General features: G+C 39.7%; 1 protein-coding gene across 1 annotated transcript in view; it reads left to right on the top strand.

The window, feature by feature from the left end:
- Positions 1–16,237, top strand: part of MAP1B (microtubule associated protein 1B) — a 70,246-nt gene extending 54,009 nt beyond the window's left edge. The window contains exons 5-7 of the mRNA XM_065861328.2: positions 1,662–8,205; positions 10,354–10,592; positions 11,317–16,237. Coding sequence (XP_065717400.1) covers positions 1,662–8,205; positions 10,354–10,592; positions 11,317–11,472 — 6,939 coding nt within the window. The 3' untranslated portion in view covers positions 11,473–16,237. The remainder of the gene's footprint in view (positions 1–1,661; positions 8,206–10,353; positions 10,593–11,316) is intronic.
- The last annotated feature ends 1,067 nt before the right edge of the window (positions 16,238–17,304 follow it).

The raw sequence follows: 17,304 nt of genomic DNA, 5'->3' as shown, positions 1-17,304 counted from the left end.
ATGCTTTCCTACCTTTTATCCTTATATTTTTCCCTTTCTTTTTTTCTCCTTGGCTCCTTTTCAGACAAAGCCATGTCTGATATATGGGTGAGATTTATTTGTACTCCTGTCAGATGTTTTTTATACTAAGTAGGGCTGACAAAAGAAGATAGAAAAAATTCTATTTTCTGCTTTATTTAGGTATTGGTTGGACTTTTTTTTTTTTTTTTGCATAACAGGCAATGCATCTTTGTTGAGTTTTATTTTTGGTAAATGCTGAAAATAAATTATGTGACACCAAGAAAGGAAGTGAGATATACACATGTGGAGGCCCCAGGAAGCGTACCACAATCAAACATCATTAATTTTTTATATATTCGTTTCTTTTGCTGATTCAGCTCATGGTCCAAGACTTAAGAATTATTCAGCTGTAGCATAATCTATATTATCTTTATGAAAACTCTTCTTACAGCTTGAACCAACAGTTGAGTGTCTGCAAAGAATGTTGTCGTATTTTGCACAATGCTGTGCTGGCACACTTTGTACTGACATTTTGTGTCTGAATTACTCCTTTAAAGAAGTAGTTTACATCATTTGGTGGTCTCTTTGTTAAGTGCAAATAGAACAGAAATGGGCTACATGTAACCTAACTGTTAGTAAAAAAAAAAAAATCAAAGTATCTGTGGAACTGGGACAAGTTATAAAATATGACTTACCTTTTTATGTTTGTCTACTAATCTGGGACCATCAAATATTTTTTTTTTAAGTTCAGGCAGAAATAGAACAACAACTCTTCATACTGTGGCATAGAACTTCTTGTTCTCTGTGCCTTTATTTCAGAAGCTGGTTTTGGTATCAGTATGTTATCAAAAACTGTCAAAATTGATGGAGTTATTCCAGATTTCAACTTTTGTGGCACACAAGTTTTAAATCAAAGTAATGGCAAGATCATTTTTAACCCTAACACTTATTTTTCTGGCTCTTTATTTAGCCATGTACTTCATAGCCTCAGAAATGCAAAACCTGTAGCTGTTTGCATTTCTGAAGAATAACTCATTTTTTAGTGGTCTGGAAAACAGTCCTGCAGTCAATCATGTTAATCTGGGAGCTGTGCTGGCTTTTCAGGAGCCAGCCTGCAGAAAAAACTGCAGTAACGATGGTGTGGTGGAATATATCCCATGAGAGAAGAGGAAGGCAGCTGCTCCTGGGAGAATGCTGGCCTCTTCTGGGTCGCAGTTACTCTCTGCCCATTAAGAGAATGTGCTTTGTCCCTTGGATACTTGGCTGGCATCTTCTGGATAGATTGAGGCAGCAGGGAGACTCAGAAGCGAATGGTAGGGACAGTGGGAGCTCTGACAGCATTAGACTTGTAGTCCTCATTCCTTCTCAGTATAAAAGCTTGTACCATCCTCCTGTAAAGGGAGGGTGAGGGAAGGGGGAACCTTGGGGTACTGTTGTTCTTTGGGCAATAGAGAGCAGGAATAAGGTCATTCTTTGTATAAAAAAAAAACTAATTGTGGTAACAGATTCCTTTAGTTTCTAGGATGGATAGTAACCAATGCAGAAGCAAATACAAATAAAGCTTTTATCTATCTGATCAGGAGAGATTACGTTCTGACACTAATTGTCATTAAAAAATGAATTTACATGCATCTTCTTGTGTTTTTGTTTTACAACTCTAGATTGGTGAATTATTGAGCACCACACACCCTGCCAACAAAGCCAGCCTAACTCTTTTCTGCCCTGAGGAAGGGGACTGGAAAAATTCCAACCTTGACCGACACAACCTTCAAGATTTTATTAACATTAAACTCAACTCAGCCTCCATATTGCCTGAAATGGAAGGACTCTCTGAATTCACAGAGTATCTTTCAGAATCAGTAGAAGTGCCATCACCCTTCGACATTTTGGAACCTCCAACCTCAGGAGGCTTCTTGAAACTCTCTAAACCCTGCTGTTATATTTTCCCAGGGGGCAGAGGGGACTCTGCTTTGTTTGCAGTGAATGGATTCAACATTCTTATCAATGGAGGATCTGAAAGAAAATCTTGCTTTTGGAAACTCATTCGTCACTTGGATAGGGTAGATTCCATTCTGCTCACTCACATCGGAGATGACAACCTGCCAGGAATCAATAGCATGCTTCAGCGAAAGATAGCTGAACTAGAAGAGGAACAGTCCCAAGGGTCTACTACCAACAGTGACTGGATGAAAAATCTGATCTCACCTGATTTAGGAGTTGTATTCCTTAATGTACCTGAGAACCTGAAGAATCTGGATCCTAGCCTTAAAGTAAAAAGGAGTGTAGAAGAAGCCTGTTTTACTCTCCAGTATTTAAATAAATTGTCTTTGAAACCAGAACCTCTTTTAAGAAATGCAGGAAATACTATTGACCCCATCATTTTATTTCAGAAATTGGGAGTTGGCAAGCTTGAGATGTATGTTCTTAATCCTGTCAAAAATAGCAAAGAGATGCAATATTTTATGCAGCAGTGGAGCGGTACTAACAAAAATAAAGCTGAATTCCTGCTACCAAATGGCCAAGAATTAGACATTCCATTATCCTACTTCACCTCTGTCTCATCTCTGATTGTGTGGCACCCAGCTAATCCTGCAGAAAAAATAATCCGAGTTCTGTTTCCTGGAAACAGCACCCAATATAATATCCTAGAAGGACTAGAAAAACTCAAACACTTAGACTTTCTTAAACAACCAATGGTTACACAAAAAGACCTAGCCGGGACCACTGCTAGTCCTGCTGTGAAACAAACAAAGCTGAAACAACGAGCAGACAGCAAGGAAAGTCTCAAACCTGCTGCAAAGACAACACCAAGCAAGCTTGTAAGAAAAGAATCTAAAGAAGAAATAACAGAGCCTGTGAAGCCTCAGAAGGTGGAAAGCAAAGAAAAAGTTCCAATTAAAAAAGAGAAACCAGCAAAAGTGGAGACCAAACCCATAGTGGAAGAAAAAGATGTAATAAGTAAAGAAGAACAAATAGCAAAATCCGAAACTCCTGAAAAACAAGGTACAGATGTAAAACCAAAAGTGTCAAAGGAGAAGCCAGTGAAAAAGGAAGTCAAAGCAAAACCTGAAGAAAAGAAAGAGGACAAAGAAAAAACAAAAAAAGAGACTTCTAAAAAAGAGGAGAAAGTACCCATCAAAAAAGAAGAAAAGCCCAAAAAAGAAGACATCAAGAAAGATGTTAAAAAAGAGGTGAAAAAAGAGGAGAAGAAGGAAACCAAGAAGGAATTAAAGAAAGAAGCTTCACCAAAAGAAGTTAAAAAAGAAGAGAAGAAGGAAATTAAGAAGGAAGAAAAAGAAACCAAAAAGGATATCAAAAAGGTTCCTAAAGAAACAAAGAAGACACCCTCTCCTTTGACTGAAGCCAAAAAGCCAGCAGCAAAACCTAAACCACAAAAGAAGGAGGAACCTGCTAAAAAAGAAGCAGTACCTGCAGGAAAGCCAAAGGAAAAAGGAAAAGTTAAGACTGTGAAGAAAGAGATCAAAGTCAGTGGAGCACAAGCTGCTCTTGCAGCAGCTGGAGTCGCTGCCACAACTGTAGCAGCTGTAGCAGCTGCAGAAATTGCAGCCAGTGGAAAGGAACTTGAAGCCGAGAGATCCCTTATGTCCTCACCAGAGGATTTAACCAAGGATTTTGAGGAATTAAAAGCCGAAGAAATAGAAACAATAAAGGAAACAAAGCCTCAAGTTGCGCTTATAGAGGATGAACTGAAACTCACTGGCACAGTACAAAAAGGAAAAATTGATAACGAAGGACCTGCTGAGTCCTCTGATGAAGGCATAACTACCACAGAAGCTGAGGGTGAGTGTGAACAGACACCTGAAGAATTGGAACCTGTGGAGAAGCACAGGGCTGATGACAATGAAAAGTTTGAAGATGAGGGAACTGGCTTAGAAGAATCATCCGAAGCAGGAGATTATGAAGAAAAGGCGGAGACAGAAGAAGCTGAAGAACATGGTGAAGATGAAGAAGAAAAGACACCACTGGACAGCACAAAGCCATATATGGAGAAAGCAAGAAAAGCTGATGAGAGCTCTGAAGAAATAATGGCTGAAGCAGATGGTAACATTAAAGATGAAAAGGCATATTATGAGGCATCAGATGAACGGGCTGAGGAAGACAGGGAAGAAGCAATAGAAAAGGCAGAAACTGAAGGGACTGAAGAAGAGGAGGAAAACAAAGCAGAAGATGGCAGAGATGAAGAGGAAACTGAAAAAATAGAAGCTGAAGAAGATTATGTGATGGCTGTGGTAGACAAAGCTGCAGAAGCTGGTGAAGTTGAAGATAAATATGGCCTACTTATAATTACACCAGCAAAACGCTCAGAACCTCAATCTCCAGCAGTTGAACCAGCCTCTTCTATCCATGATGAGACATTACCTGGTGGCTCAGAAAGTGAAGCCACTGTTTCTGATGAAGAAAATAGGGAAGATCAACCCGAGGAATTCACTGCTACTTCAGGATACACACAGTCTACCATTGAAATATCCAGTGAACCAACTCCAATGGATGAGATGTCAACACCCCGGGATGTCATGAGTGATGAAACTAACAATGAGGAAAGCGAGTCACCCTCTCAGGAGTACGTGAACATTACCAAGTATGAGACATCACTGTACTCTCAAGAGTTTGGCAGACCTAAACTTTCTCCACTTCCAGATGCTTTAAATGGATTATCTGAAGGATCTAAAACAGAAGCCACAGAAGGTAAAGATTATAATGCTTCAGCTTCTACCATCTCACCACCCTCTTCACTAGAAGAAGACAAATTCTGCAAATCTGCATTCCAAGATGTATACCGGCAGAAAGAAAGCGAAATCCAAAGCACTGCTAAACTAGAAATCAAAGAACCCTATCAAGAAGATGTTGGTGGAAAACGTAGTCCAGCCAAGAGTCCAGCTGACAGCTTGTCCCCTCCATCACCTGTTGCTAAAACACCACTGAGTGAACGTAGCGTGAACTTTTCGCTCACTCCCAATGAGATCAAGGTCTCATCTGAGACTGTCCCCATTTCTACATTGCCTGATGTACATCAAGAAGTTGCTGAAGAGCACTGTGCAAGCCCTGAAGATAAAACCTTAGAGGTAGCATCTCCTTCTCAATCTGCTGCTGGTAGTGCTGGCCACACACCTTATTATCAGTCTCCCACTGATGAAAAGTCCAGTCAACTTCCCTCTGAAACCAGTGAAAAGTCAACAGAAGCTCCTGTTAGCTTTGAATTCACTGAAGTCAAAGATGAATCTGCAAAATCCAGGGTAAGCCCTATGGATGAGCCCGTGCCAGATTCAGAATCTCCTATTGAAAAGGTTCTCTCGCCTCTACGGAGTCCACCACTCATTGGTTCAGAGACTGCTTATGATACATTTTTGAGCGCTGATTTAAAGTCTCCCACCAGAGATTATGAAAGTCCTTCTGAGGGCAAACCTGAAAAAGAAAAATCACCTGTTCAGATGAGTCCAGCTTCTGAAGCCAGCTCCGTGGGCCTTTTTCAAGAAAGACAAGATGAAAAAAGCATGGAGTTTATGGTAATTAAGGAAGGCTTCAGCCTAGAGAGGAAAATGGAGGATACAGAGCCCAGCAGCTCGCAGTCTTCACTGGCCTTGGATGAAAGGAAGTTTGCAGGTGATCTCTCACCTACTCAAGTAGATATCAGTCAGTTTGGTTCCTTAAAAGAAGATACCAAAATGTCCATTTCTGAAGGCACTGTTTCTGACAAGTCTGCAACTCCTGTTGATGAGGTTGTAGCAGAAGACACATATTCCCATATAGAAGGGGTAGCTTCTGTCTCTACAGCATCTGTCGCTACTAGTTCATTTCCAGAGCCAACTACTGACGATGTATCTCCTTCCTTGCATGCTGAGGTTGGATCTCCACACTCTACTGAAGTTGATGATTCCCTTTCAGTGTCAGTTGTACAAACACCAACAACTTTTCAGGAAACAGAAATGTCTCCATCTAAGGAAGAGTGCCCAAGGCCCATGTCAATTTCTCCACCAGATTTCTCACCTAAAACTGCAAAATCAAGAACACTGGTGCATGACCACAGATCTCCTGAGCAGTCAACTATGTCAGTAGAGTTTGGTCAGGAGTCCCCTGAGCAGTCTTTAGCAATGGACTTTAGCAGGCAATCTCCAGAATATCCTACTTTAGGCACTAGTATGCAACATATATCTGAAAATGGACCAACAGAAGTAGATTATAGTCCTTCAGATATACAGGAGCCTACTTATGCACGGAAGATTTCCCCTGTGGAGCAGTCATCTTACTCTCAGGAGAAAGATATTTCAGAAATTATTTCAGTTTCTCAAATCGAAGCTTCATCCTCAACATCATCAGCTCATACACCTTCCCAGGTAACCTCACCACTGCCAGAGGAAACTTTTTCAGGTGTCGTTCCTCCCACGGATATGTCACTACATTCTTTTACCTCAGAAAAGGTTCAGAGCCTAGGAGAAAAGCTGTCACCAAAGTCTGACCTATCTCCATTAACTCCAAGGGAATCTTCTCCTCTGTACTCTCCTAGTTTTCCAGATTCACCTCCTGAAATCACAGGAGCAGTATCAGCTAGTCACACACCTTCATTGTCACTGCAAATGTCCTCTGTCACAGCATTTGGTTACCAGGAATCCCTAACAAAGCACAGTCCAGAACCTTTACTCAGCCCAGAAAAAGAAGATTCAGAGAAAAGTAGCAGGTCACCGGAAGATCTTAGTTACTCGTATGAGGCCACAGAGAAAACTACTAGATCACCAGAGGATATTAGCTACTCCTATGAGGCAGATGGAAAACCTACGAGGTCGCTTCAGACCACAGTTTATTCCTATGAGACAACTGGGAAAACTACCAGGTCGCCTGAGGTCGCAGATTATTCCTATGAAAAAATTGCAAAAGATATGAGGACATCTGAGACCACAGATTATTCTTATGAGATGCCAGGGAAAACCACCAGGTCACCGGAGGTCATGGATTATTCCTATGAAATGACCGGGAAAACCACGAGGTCACCTGAAGCCAAGGATTATTCCTACGAGACAACAGGGAAAACTATCAAATCATCTGAGGCCACAGATTATGCCTATGAAATAACTGGGAAAAGCACCAAATCACCTGAGGCCACAGATTATTCCTATGAGAGAACTGGGAAAGCTACCAGATCACCTGATACTATGGATTACTCCTATGAGACAACAGGGAAAAGTACTAAATCACCAGAAGCCATTAGCCCCTGCTATGAGACAACTGGGAGAACCACCATGTCACCAGAGGCAGTAGCTTACTCCTATGAGACAACTGAAAAAGTCTCCAGTTCACCTGAAGTCACAGATTACTCATTTGAAACAACTGGGAGAGCCACCAGGTCACCCAAAGCTACTAGCTATTCCTATGAAGCAACTGCACATTTCACTCCGGGAAAATCGTTAGCAGAATCCCGCCAAGATGTTGACTTGTGCCTTGTATCCTCTTGTGAATATAAACATCCCAAAACTGAACTTTCACCCTCATTTATCAACCCAAACCCTCTTGAGTGGTTTGCAAGTGAAGAACAGCCTCAAGATCAAGAGAAGCCATTAACTCAATCTGGGGGAGCTCAGCCACCTTCTGGGGGAAAGCAGCAAGGGCGGCAGTGTGATGAAACCCCTCCCACATCTGTAAGCGAGTCTGCCCCATCTCAGACTGACTCAGATGTTCCCCCTGAGACTGAGGAATGTCCTTCCATCACTGCAGATGCTAACATTGACTCTGAAGATGAGTCAGAAACCATTCCGACAGACAAGACAATTACGTACAAACACATTGACCCGCCACCTGTCCCAATGCAGGATCGCAGCCCTTCCCCTAGGCACCCTGATGTTTCCATGGTTGATCCAGAGGCTCTGCCTGTTGATCAGAATTTGGGTAAATCTTTGAAGAAGGACCTCAAAGAAAAGACAAAGACGAAAAAGCAGGGTACTAAGACCAAGTCATCTTCTCCTGTTAAAAAAAGTGATGGTAAATCAAAACAAGGGGCTTCACCAAAGCCAGCTACGAAAGAATCTTTAGACAAAATTTCCAAAACAGTTTCTTCAAAAAAGAAGGAGTCTGTGGAGAAGGCAACCAAAAATATCTCTACTCCAGAAGTAAAGTCCCGAGTGGAAGAGAAAGATAAGGACACTAAGAATGCAGCAAATACAACAACATCCAAGTCAGCAAAGACTGCAACCCCAGGTAAAGACAGATGGCAGTTCTGTAGTGTTAAGATTTTCTCAGTTGAGGCAGTGAAGTTAGTTTGCCTTTATAGCAGCTGAGAATGTGGTTTGTAGCAAACCCCTACAGAAAGTCCAGGCTTCAAATATAAATCTAACCTGTAAAGGCCATATTTAAATGCATGAAATTAATTAAATTTACTTTTGTAATCTAAGAAGCTTGATGTGTCAGTTTGCTCAGAGAGTACATAAAGTAAAAAGAACTTAACACTAGCTGTCTAAACTGTTAACCAACTAATAGAATTAAAAGTATCACTTTAGATGAATTGAAATCAGTAGCAAAGTGACCCAATATATTCATCCTAAGAAATAAGTAGGTGCAATTCTCTTAAAGTTAATGCAGTTTAATCTTGTGGAGGGCAAAAGTACTATCAGTCATTGGATGCTTTTATTACTTTGCTGCATTAATTTTTAAAAGGAGTATTTAAAAAATTGTAACACTAGAAAGGGTATTTTCAGTGAATTAACCATGTTCATCACATAATCCGGTTAAAATCTTATGCCATCAATGATGACTGGACATCAAGAAAGTTAATGTCATTTTGAATGACTGTTGTGTATTCTAAGTAGTGATAAAATATTAATTAGATTACTGAAAGAGACATTGTACCTCTCTTTTCTGGCAGATCTTGTTAGAGAGTGTTTGGGGCATACTTCGATTTTGCTGTTGTCAGGACTGTTGTTCTGTTGTAAACTTTTTTACAAGGACCAGGTCTAGGATTCAGTACAAACAAACCAGCATTAGACTGTCTTTAGCTTCCCCATTTTGAGTGGTCCATTGTCCCTTTCTCGACTATTGTTTTCGTGTCTCTGTTAGCAGATACATTTCAAAGCAGCAGTGTAATTCCTCATGCTGTACATTTCTTCATCACTTTAGCTCTATATGAGATGCTGCTTCTTTAAAGCATACTTCTAAGGTATGCACTAGAGCAGAAGACAAGCCTTTGTTTTATAATGACATGTAAGTGTGAAATGTAAGGTCTAATATTGTATCCAGCCTTCGTATCCACAATGCAGAAAGATACATCACAGATGTTTTGATGATAAAATATTTTGTAATATAATCCGTAGTAAAAACTTTCTAATTCAGGAAATATTATATCATGATGCTTATTTGGCACATTGCCCTGTGATGAATGGCAGGGCATGCTAGACAACTGTAATGGACTTTGCTGACCTTACACTATGTGACCCTAAATAGAGCGTATTGGTCAGATAATTTTTTTACCTAACTTCATCCTCTGTAACAACATAAGAAGGCTAATAGAACATAAATGGCGATCATCTAGATGAAGTTATTGGTTGAATTCTGATTTTCAGTTTACACCATGATCCAGTGTATAGCAAAAGCCACTTTTTTCAGGTAGTATTCTTAAGGTGTTTGAATTTTGAACTTCCTTTTGACTGAAGCTTTTCTTACAAGTACTCTGCTATGTACAGCAGCAAAAGCATGCTTCCCTCTACTTTTTGTGATAAGTGGCTAAACTGTGTATGCAAATAAGGATCCAGCAGGCAAACAAACACTTGTTCTCAGTTCCCTGAAGTAACTGCTTTACAACCTGTCCTCCCAGGTTCCTCTTTGCCCCTCTTTCTGCTCATGTGTAGCATCTTCGTGTTGCACATGTGAAGCAGTCTGAGCACAACAGCTACCATGACTTGCTGTGTGGTGATACTCCAAATCTCAGGACTGCTTCTAATCTGTATGGCTCCCTGTGTGACCCTAGGTTTCATAATCATGCATACATGAGACTTTCGAAAGGCTGTACTTCTTAACTTGGAGAATAATACCACCATTTATTGAATGGTAATTCAGTAATTACAGCCCTACACAGTAATTGTTGGGTGATAGTAGTATATTACTGGGAAAGGTTTAAGTCAATTGTTGGTTATATGGTAGTGAGTTTTTATTGTATTCTATAGTTACAGTTCTTCAGGTTTTTCCTCCCATTACTATTCTAATTGAGACACAACAAAGCTGGAACCTGTCATTAGATATATAAGAGTAATGCCACAATTTGACACATCTCACCTCGGTGGTTATAACGGTAATTAATAAATGCATGTTTTTAACCAGACTGTGATATTTTCTTTTGTTGTTTGATTTCTGAAGGACCTGGGAATACTAAGGTGGCAAAATCTACCGCAGTCCCTCCAGGACCTCCGGTGTATTTGGATCTGGTGTACATTCCCAACCACAGCAACAGCAAGAATGTTGATGTTGAGTTTTTCAAGAGGGTGCGGTCATCCTACTACGTGGTGAGCGGGAACGATGCTGCAGCTGAGGAGCCGAGCAGGGCTGTTCTGGACTCCCTGCTGGAGGGCAAGGCACAGTGGGAGAGTAACCTGCAGGTAGGCTCTTCAGTTGTATCCCTACCGGGAAATGTAAACCTCTCTGGGAAGCAATTACAGGAAGCCAGAATGTCTCTGGAGTGGGCAGAAGCTGCCCAGGAACAGGGTCACCAAACTGGGCACCTGGTTTCACTGGTGATGTGGGAGGACATCTGAGTGAAGCGCAGAGCTGCACTGCACTCAGCTGCTCCCCCATTTCTGGCCTTTCTGGCCTGTTCCCGGTGAACAGAACACTTGGGAGCTGATTTACAGGGCCACTTGGCTGTTTCATCTTGTTACTATACCATATATGATCCAAGTTTGGAAACATTGCAGTTTGTAAGTAGGAAAGAGTGTGAATGTTTAATGGATTGTATGCTAATCATGTACACTTGGAAACCTCATGTGCCACTCCATCACAGTCAATAAGTGAACAAAATATTTGGTCATAATCTGAATAGTATCAGTGCAGATTACAGATTACTGCTTCTCTGGAAAGCTGCATCTCAACATCTTACAAAACCATGGTTTTATTTTGATAAACTTATTCTTTGCAGTAATTTTACTTTAGTTATGTGATTATTTATTTTTAATCCACCCATACGTTCAAGTATTTCTAGCATAAAGACCCACTGTTTTCCAGACAGAAACATTCTTGTTGGCTGGGGCTTCTAAAAAACATGTTTTTCCTTATCAGCTGTTTCTGTTGTCCATTCCTCAGGACTTCTTCTGTTTTGTGTTGCAGGTGACCTTAATCCCGACCCATGACTCTGAAGTAATGAGGGAATGGTACCAAGAGACCCATGAGAAACAGCAGGACCTCAACATCATGGTTCTGGCAAGCAGCAGCACTGTTGTTATGCAAGATGAATCTTTTCCCGCATGCAAGATTGAGCTGTAAAAATGAGACCATGCTCTACAAGATAAAACTTTGTTTCCAGAAATTGTTCAGTTTGCAAACACCTTTTCTAAAAATTTGACCCATCTATTTCAACTGCTGAACTATATACCTGCCAAATGTTATACTGTGTCATGGTGATGCAAGTCACTAACATTTTTTCAGTCTTTGCTGATTGCTAAGGGAAATTAACAGTATTCCCATAGTATGGTTCAAATTACTGTGAAAATACAGATCCAGTTTCATCTCCGCTGAACATTTGGAAACCATGCACTAGCAACCCCAACTGACTTCTACCAGGTAGAGGCATTTGCCCTCTAAAGAAACAAAGAGAGAAAGGGATGGGTAGGAGGAGAAAGTAATAAATAATTAGATCTGCATTAGTCTCATGGCAATAGATGTATCGCTTCCTGCAGTCTGTTTATGCTCTTACATGAAAATAAAAATGAAATTTTTATCAATCATCTGAGCTGTCCCAAGGGGATCCTTATTTTGCAGCACTAATAGCTGGAAAATAAAAAGAAATAGAATGTGGCTAGGAAGGGGCACACAATCTAAATGTTCATCAGCAGTTTTCCACTTTACTTTGAACTCTGCATACTGACATACCATAACAATCATAGGCCAAATATGCATGAAGCCTAAAACCTTTCTTTCAACATGCAGAATTGTTGGTCTAAGGCATGCTCCCAGTGAAAGTCCACTCACTCCAGGCAGAAATGACTAGTCCACATGTGTGAACACCCATGTCCACTGCTGATTAACTGAAGCAAAATACCAAAGCGGTCAGGAGTACATACAGTAGACAATTTGCCTTAGAAAGTGACTTGAATGTACAAAGAAACTTGATGCACTTATTTTTTAATGTTGAGACAGCAAATTTATAAAACATCTGTGTAGGATCATAGTTACACCAGTAAAGATGTGTGAGTGTGCACGTGTGGTACTAGAAATCTATCTGACTGGTCTAGTGGCTTGGTGCTATGAATTCCTTATGTTAGTCACGTGAAAGCTTCAGTGATGCACCTGGACAGCTCAACAAGGCAAGATGAGCATTTTTTTGAGAGCTTCTTTTGTACTGCGGAAGCAAGATTGAAATGGTGTCCAGTATCAGAGTTACAATGCTTAGTGAAACATTCAGAGTGATGAAAAAGGTTACCTGCAAGCCTGTACAGTATTCAAACTTCCTTTGTCTTACCTTTTTTGTTTAATTTAAGATGGGGATAAATGTACAGAAACCTTTTTTTTAGTGTTGTGTGAACTTTTAATAGATGAATTTTTAACAAATGTTTTAATTTACAGGAAAATACAAAGAAAAATTTTTCAGATGAAGGCAATTTTTTTAGTAGTTTTGTAAGATAAATGATTAATGTTGTTTAAGGTTCTAGTGAGAATGGATATTGAGGTAAAATTTATTGAAAATAGTCAACTGCCAATACCTTTTTTGGGGGTGTGGGAGGGGTGGAAAGGCACCCTGGTGGTAAAATGAATTGATTGACCACAACAGAAAATGGGATTTGAAATGTTGCTTTCCTAATACTTACAAGGGTGTAACCTACATCTTGTACCCTCACAAGATCTTAAAATAAGATAGAATAAGCAATAAGCTAAAATAAGTCCCCTTTCCCTTTCCTTTCCTTTCCTTTCCTTTCCTTTCCTTTCCTTTCCTTTCCTTTCCTTTCCTTTCCTTTCCTTTCCTTTCCTTTCCTTTCCTTTCCTTTCCTTTCCTTTCCTTTCCTTTCCTTTCCTTTCCTTTCCTTTCCTTTCCTTTCCTTTCCTTTCCTTTCCTTTCCTTTCCTTTCCTTTCCTTTCCTTTCCTTTCCTTTCCTTTCCTTTCCTTTCCTTTCCTTTCCTTTCCTTTCCTTTCCTTTCCTTTCCCTTCCCTTCCCTTCCCTTCCCTTCCCTTCCCTTCCCTTCCCTTCCCTTCCCTTCCCTTCCCTTCCCTTCCCTTCCCTTCCCTTCCCTTCCCTTCCCTTCCCTTCCCTTCCCTTCCCTTCCCTCATTTCCTCTTCTTTTACTCTTTCTTCCTTCTTTCCCTTCTTCTTTCCTCACCTTTTCTTTTACTGTTCCTTTACTCTTCCTTTCTTCCTTCCTCTCCCCCTTCCTTTCCTCCTCTAGACTGCTTGCAGAGGAACAGCATCACTGTTCTGTGATTTAAGACAGTTTAGATTTTTCAGTCTCAGAAGTTTTACCCCAATTAAAAAAAATCATGTTACACTGTAGAGTTTTGCAAATCTGAATTTAAAGACAGTGTAAAGGCCTCCAGGATGGATATACGTGCTGGTCAGCATGATTTACCATTATGGTTGATATTACATTTCACAATATAGTGAACTATGACCTCATTTTATTTTTTTATAATTTATTTCAATTTTAGATTGTTAGGTTATTTCTGTTTAATAGGTATATGTTTGCACTCTTAATTTTAATGAGGGTTTTTTTAATACTGCTTTGGGGTCCTTTAAATGTGGGCTCCTGAGGCCCATTTAATGCTGTGAATTACTGTTTATCTGTTGTTGGGGGTTTTTGATTTATTTTTAATGTCTTATCTTTTTTTAGGTATCTCTAGCAATGCTGTTTTATTTATTGCTATCCCTTTTAAGTCGTGAAGAATAACTTAGAATGACTATGGCACAAAAGGCAGATGGAAATGTATTGTGAAAACAAACACATTTGCTGGGCTCATAATCATTAACTTAAAATTGCTTTTGTAATACATAGTCTACAAAGTTATAGGCAAAATGTTTGGCAGAATAGTTGTACTATTTCTACAACTCTTTCTGCTTTGTCTACTTTCTTCTATAGGTCAGATTTCAAACTTTTTGAGTGGGTGGAAACAGATTTTCTGAAATGTCTGAAATGGGTGTTATCTCTGCTTTGGTAGAAAATCTGTTTTAGGTACAGCAGTGGTCCTGAGACTAATCTCATGCCACTTACTCCTGCGAATCAGGAGCAATTTCACTACAGTCAGGGAAGTTACAGTTATTTGGTCCTACTGTAAATGAAACTGGAATCAAGCCTTAAGTCTCCCCACATGAGTTTGTGATGGCTCAAGTATTTGTTTTTCTTTTAAAATAATAATGATAATTAGACAATTACAGCTGATCTTAAAATGTACATTCACTTTTTTTGTGGCTACAAGAATATCAAAACCCTGGTCTAGCTATTCTGAGGTATGGTAATGCCTGTTCCATCCATTCCCTTTCAAACGGCAGCATCGCCTGGGTGCAACAAAATGATGAACTCCTCCATTAGCTCCTCTTGCCCTTGATGTCTTTCCTGCCTGCGGAACTAATCTAACTGTGCTAGTCCTACTACTACACAATTAGTTTAGTGTAACAGTCATCAAAATGTACCATGTACATTAACGATGAGTGCTGTTGATCAGCATAGATTTCTAGGAGCATGGTTTGTTATTGATTACTCTAATTATAAAGACTCAATACTTGAGTGTAAAAGACACTCAATTTAAATGATGCTGTTACCCATAACAGCATCCCCAGTCATGATCTTTATGCTGTTACTATACTGCTTCATATGATTCAATGAAGGCTCAACTTTGGGGATCCCACCCCATTCCTGAACTTGCACAGGGCTCCTCTTGCATGCCTTTTCAAAGTCCTGGGGTGGGCCTGACTTCATTGACTTCTACTTTCACCCCATCTTTCACAGATATCACTTTTGATTTATTTTCTTTTTACTTATTTTACATACTGTGGTGAATGGAGATAACTGTGTAGATGAATGGGGTTTTTTTAATTGTCTATGATAGCTAATGCATTTTAGGAGAGTTCCAATGCTCATTTACTAAGATTTAATCTATTTGTTAATCCAATTTTCAAACCCTCCCATCACAAGCAAGCAGGCTCCAAAGAGCTCTTACTGTGCTTTGGGAACATTTCTGTCATATGCTTCTCTTTGTTCATCTGTCGCCAGAGGTTCTTGCTCAGTAATGATGTTTTGAGAGAAATAGTAATTTTCTTGGTCTGGATTTATTAGAAAAGAAAAAAGTATAATGTTTACACTTGAAAGAAACTGTAAGCTTTCATCTTTTCACTTAATAATTGAACAAACACTAAAAGCAACTAGAGGTAAGCATTTCTTAGGACGCAATTATATTATTCACCTGGTTTAAAAATGTTTGCTATTTAAAATAAAAAAGAGAAAAGTCTGTTTGTTGTGACTTTACAAAAAAATCTAAAAAAAAAAATTAAGTAACTAAGTAAAACAATGTCATAAAAATATAGAAAGAAAAAAAAAGAGAAAAAAAAGGCAAAAAAAAAAAGGCAAAAAAAAAAAAGAGAAAAAAATTAAAAAAAAAGAAAAAAAGAAAAAGAAAAAAGCAGCTTCTCTGCACTAGACTAGCGAGGAGCTCCAGACAGCAGGAGCTACCTCTTCAAGACTGGGCTGTAATCACAACTGTAAAAGAAGAAATCTGAAATATGCTTTCACGCATTTGCATGCAGCCATTATCTTCCAAACTATGGAAAGAAACAGTCTTGTTGCTGGCTGAGAAGCACCTCACACACCTCCTCTCTCTTGTTCTGAATGGTGTTTGTGTCAGTCTGCAGCTGTGTATGGTATTATGTCTTATAATCCTGCATCACTTCTATTCTATCCAGTCATATCTAATGTAGAAAATTAGTTTCCAGTGAAAGTAATATGTAGTGCTTTTATGATATTTGTGTGCAATATCCCCTCTTCCATTGAGGATATTTGATGTAAAGGAAACAAACTTGGTTCCACAATAAAATACAAAAGTGGCAAAGTGGTGTTGACATGTTTCTTGTCTTTGTGTATGCATGTAATTTTAAGTTTTCCCTTCCCTTCAATCATGATTGCCTACTCTATGGGTTTTTTCTCTAAAGATCAATTACTATTTAAATGCTAGATAAGAACCAATCTCTATTTAGAAACTGGAAAACAAATGTAGAGGATTACTTTTACTTCTTGTGGTGTAAAACATTACCACCATCTACCATGATGTGGCTTTTCATTGTTCTCATTTTTGTATGCCTCAGCAGCATGAGAAAACATGCATTCAAGGGGCTGTTTCAGAGATGATACCCAATAAAATTACGTCAAGCTGTGCCCATCTTAGTTCGGAAAAGAGGTCTTCTCTGAAGTTGTTGCTGTTTAATGGCTGCACATCTCGTTTCCAGTGGACATGGACCTTTCCTGACCACCAGTGCTGCCCATTAATCCCAGTGAGAGTGGACAGAGCATTTAGGGAAGATGAGCTCTCAGTTTAGTTTTTGACTTCATGAATATCAGACTTTTACTCTGCTGGTGTTAAAGGGACACTGTAAGATCAGACTTTCTGCCTTTGTAGTTTTGCTTGACACTGCGATGCCTGCCGTGATGAAGGGCAGCAGGCAATGCTTACACTCTTTAGCTTGGGGAGGTGGTAATGACATTAAAGCAGGTAAAGGCTGGGGCAGCAGGGAGCAAGGTGTGTTCGCTCCCAGGAGAAGCAGTGGCCCTGCAGGATTTCCTTCACCTTCAGACAGCAGTCTTTTTTTTTGTGGGCCCTTATCCATCTGCAACATCTAAGGTTTCATAGAATCATAGAATAATTTTGGTTGGAAAGGACCCAAAAATCATCAAGTCCCATCATTAACCTAACACTGGCACTAAACCATGTCCCTAAGAACCTCGTCTACACATCTCACAAACACCTCCAGGGATGGTGACTCTACTACTTCTCTGGGCAGCCTGTTCCAATGCCTGACAAACTAATATCCAATCTAAACCTCCCCTTGTGCAACTTGAGGCAATTTCTTTTCATCCTACCACTTACTACTTGGGAGAAGAGCCCAGCACCCTCCATGCTAC

The sequence above is a fragment of the Patagioenas fasciata genome, chromosome Z, assembly GCF_037038585.1.
Source record: "Patagioenas fasciata isolate bPatFas1 chromosome Z, bPatFas1.hap1, whole genome shotgun sequence".
Lineage (NCBI taxonomy): Eukaryota > Metazoa > Chordata > Aves > Columbiformes > Columbidae > Patagioenas > Patagioenas fasciata.
This window is presented reverse-complemented; position numbering and strand designations above follow the sequence as displayed.